This window comes from Garra rufa, chromosome 1 (genome assembly GCF_049309525.1).
Source record: "Garra rufa chromosome 1, GarRuf1.0, whole genome shotgun sequence".
In the NCBI taxonomy this organism is placed as follows: Eukaryota; Metazoa; Chordata; class Actinopteri; order Cypriniformes; family Cyprinidae; genus Garra; species Garra rufa.
Genome location: NC_133361.1, coordinates 53,287,565 through 53,297,231, shown reverse-complemented (window position 1 = coordinate 53,297,231; position 9,667 = coordinate 53,287,565). Strand labels below are relative to the sequence as shown.

Below are 9,667 nucleotides of genomic sequence, written 5' to 3'. Positions count from 1 at the left end.
ACTAAAGTTAATCGGTAGTCCCTGGTGAAAAAAAACAACCAGCCTGGTTTTAGCTAATCATAGCTGGTCAGCAGGCTGGTTTTAGAGGGGTTTTGGCCACAAGCTAAAACCAGCTACTTCTAGCTTAAACCAGCTAAGACCAGCTGGTTTTAGCAGGGTTTTTTTTAGCAGGAGTAAAGGTACATATGAGCGGTATTGATTAAGATATTAGCCTAATATTTCACCTACCTGACCGGAAAGGATAAGAACAAACACAAATGTTGTCAAGATTTTTGCTCTGGAAATCCTGGTTCAGTTTGGCCAACCACAAAAGCCTTTTGACAGTTTTTTGAACTCTTCTCCTTGATTTGTTAAAACTTTTGGCAGTCTATGGTACTCCAAAATGCTTTTTTCCCGGTCCGACCGATTAGTACAGCCCACAACATGACAATATCTGACCATTTTCAGCAGCAATAATCAGCAAAATATGCAAGTTTCGTTCGGTTCAGTGGCATTGTTTACGTTCAGTTCTGCCAATATGGCCGATTGATGACACAGAGTTGAAAACACTATAGGGAAATAACAAGAAAAATCACAATGTGCAGTAAACGGTAAAACGGTTTGCAGTACAAACCAGTGTGCTCCTAATTAAAATAATACATTAAAATAAAATGGTAAGACACACCAGTTTGCAATATCAAACAACAAAACAAACTGTTTTGTACAGCTACAAAAAAAATAACTGGAGGAGGATGAGACCGGAAACCAGACCCATGAAATTTACAAATGTAAATTTACACTCTTACGGGAACGTATAATTAAACAATTTAAAGCAAAAATAGTATGGTCTGACCTTAGCTTTGTGAAACTATGCTACATAACAGCACAAAACAAAATGAGAATGCAGATTCACTCACTGACAGCAGGTGGCGCTTATGTAACAGCAGCGATACAGCATTTACTTGATTACTGCTGTAAACAAAGCAGCACTGTTTTTAAAAACTACATTAATATGCATCATATTGAGGTAAGATGAAAAGAAAATACCATCTAAACTTAAACTGACGACCCAGTCAGTTCCCCTTAGAGATACAATTATATAAACCCCCAAATTAGCATTTAGGATTTTCTTCGAATATTTTGCGCACCATGAACATGAACAGTGATCTTACTCTGCCTGTTTCTGCCTGCCAGTATTTTCTCGTCGTTGTGTTCGTCTGCAGCATCTCTGACTTCTTTTAGTCTAACGGTTGTTTACAGTTTTATGTTTTATTTGCCCAGTTAAAGAATTAGTTATTTGTTATTAATATATCTATTAGTCAGAAGCATACGCAGTTAGGATCTCCTCTCAATTCATGAATATATCATAAAATGTATATATAAATTGGCTCATAATTGAATAAACAATATAAAAGTAAGTTAAATAATACTTTTTTAAATGACCATTTATCTGTAATTCGAATTATCACGTGGAAAGCAAAATGCAAAATACCACTTGAAAAAAAAAAGCCTTTGAAAAATACTGTTACTTGGTAGAGGTACAAATTTATGTAAAATCATATCATTTACATATTTTGTTGGGATGTTTTCTGTTAGTTCAAGTTGTCAAATATTTGTGGAAAGTCAAAACTCGTAAACTTAACCAAAGTAACTTACGACTAGCACTTACCTTTAAAATGTGAATCGCTTTCAGTCCTTGCGTTAGTGGACTTGCTGATTTTGTAAAATTTGTTCATATTCATTAAAAGTAAAAACCTGCAACATTAACGCATTGTTTCAAAAACACTTTACAACTGGCTATACATTTTAACACGGTCTCAGTGAAAGATTATCTATGTCAACCCATGACAGCGATACAGCATTTCCTCTATGATAACAAGCATTGGCTTAAAGTAATTTGAATTGTAAAACAAGTGGTTTATCCCAATCAACAGTCAGGATATAAACGTTAAACACACAGTATGTTTGCACTGTGAATGAGGCATACAGAAAACGTTTGTGTGGGTTGGGTTCTGCTGAACCATTGACAGCCTGGTTGCATTGACAGATTATGCTTTTGAAGCAACCCTTTGAGGAGAAAGCACTTTTAGCTATGCAGGAAGACCCTGGTGTCAAAGCTTGCTGTTAGATTTGAGCAAAAACATCAACACTGACACACTGCTATGCCATATGTCAACATCATAAATTTACGTTCATTATTGACATAAAATGATTAACACTGGGTCAAAGTACACCACTTGTTACAATGTAAAGCTTATACAGACGTTTAGACAAAATGAAAACACTTGACTTTGTGCATGTTTAAAGAGGAAATAATCATTTAATAGAGGTTTTTGATTTCAAACATGAAATGTTATGAATTTGTATTCCCATCCTTCCTCTCATTTTTAATTTAAAAAGAGTTGTCAGTCATAAATACACCGCTCTACAACCTGCTCTACAAGCTGTTCAGGAAAATTTACTCAAGAACAAGTTTGGGAAGTTCTTCTTTTCTCAATACAAGTTTGGCAAACTTCATTTCTAAGCCAAGCATCTTGTTCCCAATGCTTTAAACTGGAAATAAGATACTTTTATGATGATCATCTTCAATAAACCCCTGTTCTAGCCCCAAATGTGCAAAACGTGAGTGCCTCATGCACAATAAATAAAAAAGGTCTCTGCATAACATGTAACTGAGGCTTACCGTCAGATCACAAATATTCACAAAAGATAACAATGAGTGCTAACGAAAGGGTGTGAACATGAAACAATAAGCACTATTTGCTCACGTGCTTACTGCTGTTTGGCAGAGACGACATGCTGACTGTAAGCCAACAAACCAGATTAGCACATCTCCAGCTCTTCAGTTTATGACAGGGCTGGCCTGTTAAATAACAAATCTTCACACACAAATGATGATGTACCTTTTAGGATATTTAAATATACTGCAATTGGAGCTGTAATTCTGTTTTCAAAGCCTTGAAAGGATAGTTCACCCAAAACTAAAAATTATGTCATTAATTACTCACCATCATGCTGTTACAAAGCCGTAAGATCTTCATTCATCTTCAGAGCACAAATTAAGATATTTTTGAATTAAGAAATTAAGAAATTGTTAAACAAAGTCGTTATTTTTGGTTTATTTGTGCACAAAAAGTATTCTCGTAGCTTTATAACATTAAGGTTGAACCAGCAATGTCATATTGACTATTTTAATGATGTCCTCACTACCTTTCCGGGCCTTGAATGTGTCAGTTGCATTGCTGTCCATGCAGGGTCAAAAAGCTTTCGGATTTTATAAAAAATATCGTAATTTGTGTTCCGAAGATGAACGAAGGTCTTACAGTTTTGGAACGACATGAGAGTGAGTAATTACAGACAGAATTTTCATTTTTTGCTAAACAATGCCTTTAAATATTCCCAAATAGAAATGAATCTGGCTTGATGAATGAGAACATGCCTTCATGGAGTGCAAAAAAATGATTAACCTACTTATTTATTTTTACCTAGTTTTGTCTTGCTTTCCATCGCAAATATTTAAAAACTAAATCAAGATACATTTGAGAAGGAAAATTACTTCAGATATTAAGTCATTAATGTGGTGTCAACGAGGTAAAAAATAATAATAATATTGGTTTCCATTTGAACTGTTACTTTTCTAACCCCACTGACAAACATTTTTTTTCTTGTTTTAAGCATAAACTTGCTTATTTAAATTTGCATTTATTTATTTTTTTTCAGAAAACAAGACTTAATTTCTTGAGAAGTATAATGACATAATCATCCTTCCTGGTCTCATGACAAAAACATACCTGTGGGAACTTTTTTGCAAGACGCGAAATATGTACCAACAAGTACCTATCACTTCAGTTCCCATCAGAAATGAACACTAGAGGTGGTAAAACAGTGAGCACTTGCAATCAGTTATGATTACAGCTCTGTATGTTTCACTTTCAAAATGTAACAATCTTGCTCAGTGGCTCAGCCGGCAAAGAATTGGACTTAGGATGCGGAATCCTTAGGTACAAATCCTGTGAAAAACATGACTCACGATGAAAGAGCTGAAAGATGAGAGCGAAAAACAAGCTAAAATGTGTGTTTTTACGTCACATTCGCTTTTGTTCATACTATCAGGTAGGTTTAGGTGTAGTGCAAATGGTACGTTATTTCAAAAGATCACAGAGCATTAGAGTTACAGCACCACTCAACAGACATTTCAAGTCAGAACTGGAGTAACATGTACAAAACCAACGTCACATAAAATGTACCATATGTACATTCATCTGTTCCAGGAAAAAAAAAAGGAACACTCTTTTAGTGCCACTCACACATTTCACAAAACATACATGGCGGTACGTATTTTGCACCTTGCAAAAAAGTTCCCACAGGTACGTTTTCGTCATGAGATGAAGTTGGACATTAGATACTGAATCATTGTAAATCTTGTTTTTTTTTCTCACTCCACTTTCTTCAATTTTTATACATTTCTTAGAAAACGAGACTTGTGTTCTTGTTTATGTCATTGTACTTCTCAAGTAAATGCATATTTATTTAAAAATGTTTGGAGAATGAAAAACATGACGAAAATATTGAGTAAGAAAATTATTCTTTGCCGTGTACTGAACAGTATTATCATTATTTTGCTCTTAGTTTCTTTTATTTGCCGTCCGTTAACAAGCCACTTTTTCCTTCCACTGCTTAAGACTTATCTTTTGTCCACTTGTCATTCCCTCTGGCGTCTTCCATTGCTGTCTCAAGCCAGTCTTTCTCTTGGTCCGACTCAGATTCGCTTATCTCGGTGTCGGCGGCAAGCAGGCGTGAGTAGTTTATCCGGCGCTGCCGGGGAATCTTCCACTTGAGTACGGCAAGAGCACTGCTCCACAAAGCCAGAGTGACCGCCATGCCTTGGAAAAGCACCTGGGCACCAAACTTTTGCACCACAAATCCAGCTGATAGACTGCCAAGCGCTGCTCCCAACTCCAGAGAAAGCACCTCAAATAGCCTTAAAATGGTCTTTTCGGTGCCGGGAGTGGCGATGTCTTCGCTTTGCGATGTTACGGACCACCAGAGGGCACCGGTGCCGAAGCCCGCCAGCAGTTGAGCGGGTATTACGACCCATGGGCCCCACAGGAAGGAATAATAAAGACATTGCATGGCTAAAGTAACAACGGCGATTACTAGTAACCAACCGTGGTACTTTAGAAACCGGGAGAGACGCCCAGCAAATGGAGCAAAGCCAGCTTGGCTCAAGTGCGCCAAGGCTAAAGAGATGCCCATGTGGATTTCTGTGGCACCGCGGTCCTGCATGTGCCATAAGAGGAAATCCGACACAGCTGAGCTCACCATGCCCATCAAAACGACAGTGACGGCACAAAGTATCGCCTGCGAGTTCCCATGCACCAGTTGCAGTGCCTTAAAGCCTCCACTAGTGGGGCGCTCACGCTTGCGGAGGTAGATTGGAAGTAGGGCGGCTGTAGGAATGGTTAGGATCATAAATGCTGTATAGGAGTAAAACTCCAGTGCAGTTCCTGTAAGACAAAACAGGCTAGTTACAAGAACTCCAACCGCACAGTTGCCAAACGCAGCTCCAAGCTGCTTCCAGAGCTTCACGTTGTTATGGCGGTCAGTGGCGTCTACGAAATCCAAGTATTCGTAGAGTCCATCATCCGCCGTCCATTCTAATGGGGCGGCCATGAACTCCCACAAACTCATCACAATGAGAACCAGAAAGAACATCTGATGCTGGGCATCCATAGCTTTCAGGCTCCCCAGGAACTCACTGTGAGGAACATCTTCCTGTTCAGGCTTCTTCAAAGATCTCAAGCCTCTCGCTGACCAGTTGGAGGTTACTCCAATTGTGGAAACTTCGACAGGTTGTTTGGTACTTACAGATGTTTGGTCTATTGAGTAAACAGTAGTGTTTGATTGCGATGCAATCGTCGTCCTCTCTAGAAAGGAGGTAGGATCAACATCAGGTTGACTAGTGTTGCACCGTCCACTTTCAATTTGAATTCCTGCGGACGGAAAGAGCAGAAGAGCAAAAACCACCAATGCAGAGCTGAGCAGAGAGCCCACTACAATTGTCCGCCGTTTGTCATAATGCCTGGCGAGGACGCTGGAGAACGGGCGCCACACAAGGGCGAGCAGGTGCTTGGACGCCATGATGATTCCAATCATGGAGGCGCTGAGACCCAGGTGCCGAAAGTAGAGGGTCAGGAAGGGAAGGAGGCAAGCGGAGCCACAGGAATGGAGGAAGTGAAAGACGCCCGCCAGCCGCATGGCTCCCTTCACATTCCACTGCTTGCTCTTCTGCATTGCTCCCTTCTTCACCATGTTTGTCGACTTCAGTTAGAGCTCTGTGTGTTTAAAAAATAAATAAATCATTTAATTAAAAAAACAAGAAACATTTATTAAATTAAAGGGATAGTTGACCCAAAAATTTAAATTCTGTCATTAATTACTCACCCTCATGTTGTTCCAAACCCGTAAGGCCTTCGTTCATCTTCGGAACACAAATTAAGATATTTTTGATGACAACCGCTTTCTGATTTTTTATAGACAGCAACTCAACTGACATTGTTCAAGACCCAGAAGGGTAGTAAGGACATTGTTAAAATAGTCCATGTGATATCAGTGGTTCAACCGCAATGTTATGAAGCTATGAGAATAATTTTTGTGCGCAAAGAAAACAAAAACGACTTTATTCAACAGTTGCTTTTCTTCTTGTGTCAGTCTTGGACGTGTGTTCATAAGAGTATCACGCATGCGTGTGGTGTTGCTGATGCAGGAGCCGGCGTTCTAACTAGGGCTAGGAACCGATTTAAAAAAGAATGGTTTCCAGGCATTGGGAATCGAGAGTTGATTACAAAATTTGGAATCGATCCCATCAAGGGGAATCGACGATTCATACAGAGCCGTTTTCAGTTCAGCAAAGCTTATGCCTCTCAAACGGAAGACTGCATCCTACAAGACTGCAAATCACGGCTGCTATGCTATGTCATAAAACGTCACTGAACGTTTATTCACGCCAAAAATTTTTTTATGAAAACGAGTCTGTACTGATTTTGAGGATGCAGCCTTCCATTTGAGGAGCACCCATTAATGTGCCTCTTGCTCACTAATGGTGATTAAAAATCGATTTAATATATTTTTATTGAACCAGTTCAAAAACGATTCAGAGGTTATTCTAAGGTAGAACTGGATTATGTTGTCCACAATTTTGAGCGCTGTACACAGAATAGATCATGACGTGATCGAGGGTCTTGATCTTATTTCCATCTTTTTTACCTTTCTATCAGCAATTATGAAAGAAAATGCAGAGAGTGCTTCTGTTTGATAGATAAACCACGAACTCCTATATCAGTGTTGTCGTTCATGTTCTGGCTATTTTGTTTCTGCGTACAGTTTGTTTATTTTGTGCAAAGCTTACAAGTGTATTTTAGACATGTTCCAGTCGTGCAATAAACACATGTCTACTGCTGAAGCAGTGGGCTATGACTAATTTCATGGGCAATGCAGACAAAATTACAATTTAAAATCAATCAGAGCTAAAGAAATATATCGTATTTTTACGAATAAAGTTCATATTAAAGGCTGTATCAGCGATTTCAAGCCTGAAACATAAAGTGTCAAATTCAGCTGACCTTTCTTCACGATCCGCTCGCTGCCTGCCCCATAAATTGGCTGTTAAAAAAACGCATCTCTGTGGTCAGCCTAGGGTCCAAGATATGCCAAAAAAACAATCGGTGCTACCAACCTTTCCACAGAAAAACAAACAGTGTTCCAACTAATCACCGTCAGGGGGTTGGTGTTGTGGACTTTCGTACTGGTGCAGGGATGTGAGTGAGGCGGAGCGAAAGTCCACAACACCAACCTGTTTCAGGCTTGAAATCGCTGATACAGCCTTTCATGAGAAAGCTACTTTCTACAGCCCCAATATCCAGCAGTCATTGTGAAATTAGGTTCCTTCAATCTAAAAAACAAGAAACAACACTGAGGAATCGATTCTTGAAATTGAAACCCATCGATTCCAGAACCAGGAATCAGAATCGGACTCGATTCCAAAAATTTCAGAATCAAACAGCCCTAGTTTTGACGTAGAACATCCAACTCTATTAGGTCATTGTCTGTATATTCTGGTTCATAACATTACGGTTAAACCACTGATGTCACATGGACTATTTTAACAATCTCCTTACTATCTTTCTAGGCCTTGAACATGGTAGTTGTGTTGCTGTCTATGCAGGGTCAAAAAGCTCTCGGATTTCATCAAAAATATCTTTTTTGTTCCGAAGACGAATGAAGGTCTAACAGGTTTGGAACCACACGAGGGTGAGTAATTAATGACAGAATTTCCATTTTTAGGTGAACTATTGCTTTAAGCAGGGGCGTAGCAACCGGGGGGGACGGGGGGGACACGTCCCCCTCACTTTTAGAAACAGGTGATTCTGTCCCCCACACTTTTTTTGACCTAGCGCCAATATTTCCGCCCCTGGTCTGTGATTTGTTACTTAGATTTGAGTGAAGTAACATTTAGCCAATCACAGCGCGAATCTCTTGGGCATCTGCCATGAGCTTCAAATCTTGTTGCTCTTGTAAACAGAATGTATTATACCGTATGAACATCACCTTTGGGTCACATGACCATACTGTCCCCCCCACTTTTAAATTGCCTGCTACGCCCCTGGCTTTAAGTACAGTATACAATGGTAAAGGAACATGGATAAATGCAAAAAATAACAGTTAAATAAAAATTAAATATATGGGTAGAAAATATAAATAAATATAAAAAAATCCAAAAAACATTTATTATTATACCATTATATCAGTACTATAGTATAACCACAGTACTCTTTGATAGAAGAAATATTTCATTTTACATGGTCTATTTTTAAAAGGTAACGCTATTTTACACCAAATAAAACAAATGTATTATTTTATTTAAATTTAAATTGTACTTCGAGGTGGATCATAGAGTACAGTGATTCATTGTACGTTACCACGCATAACATAACATAAACTGTTAATAGGCTCCATATGGAGCAAAACTGTGTCCAGTAAACTGCAGTTGAATCATATGTAGCCTACACATCCCCTCACCACGATTTCCCAAAACACTACACTTCTAGAAAACGACACTTCATTTGAGAGCAAAGTAAATTAAAAGTGTGTATTAAAAAATACGGAAGAGAGCGTGCAGTCGGTGTATCGCATTTTCACAAAATGAAACCTTAAAAGACTTCTAACAGAGTATAAGCAGATGTTTTCCATAAAGTCTCTCGTAATCTTGTAAATCGCTTAAGCTGGCCTAAAGAAAAAACAAATGACAGACTTTTCAACAACTCTTAAGTAGCCTACACGACAAACTCTCTGTAACAGGTAGCAGCATCGTGCACCTGTTGTAACACGTCACGAAGTTGCTGTGCGTTTGCTATTTACCTGAGATCTCTCGTATCCGTAAACTCATGGTTTGCTTGACAGAATATAGTCGATTAAAGTTTCCTTTGGTTTTTCATATCCACACCGTACGCAGATGAGGTGTAACAAGTTTTCTTTCTCTTTAACAAACAACCAATGGCCGACCTCAGCGTATCGAGCAAATTCTATATTTTGAGTTTACACCGCCACCTGTTGGTGAGATAATGAGTTTACAGTATACAACAAGCCCTGCGTCCCAATGTCCATACTTATACTACGCCCTTAAAACATG

The 9,667-nt window shown here is 38.9% G+C and overlaps 1 protein-coding gene across 1 annotated transcript; it reads right to left on the bottom strand.

Moving 5' to 3' along the window:
- Nucleotides 1-2,279: 2,279 nt before the first annotated feature.
- On the bottom strand, nt 2,280-9,533 carry mfsd6l (major facilitator superfamily domain containing 6-like). Its single transcript, XM_073833553.1, has 2 exons — nt 9,397-9,533; nt 2,280-6,314 (listed from the first exon to the last, which is right to left on the bottom strand). Exon 2 carries the CDS (start codon nt 6,289-6,291, stop codon nt 4,657-4,659), a length of 1,635 nt encoding a protein of 544 aa, XP_073689654.1. The 5' UTR covers nt 6,292-6,314; nt 9,397-9,533; the 3' UTR covers nt 2,280-4,656.
- Between the last annotated feature and the right edge of the window lie 134 nt (nt 9,534-9,667).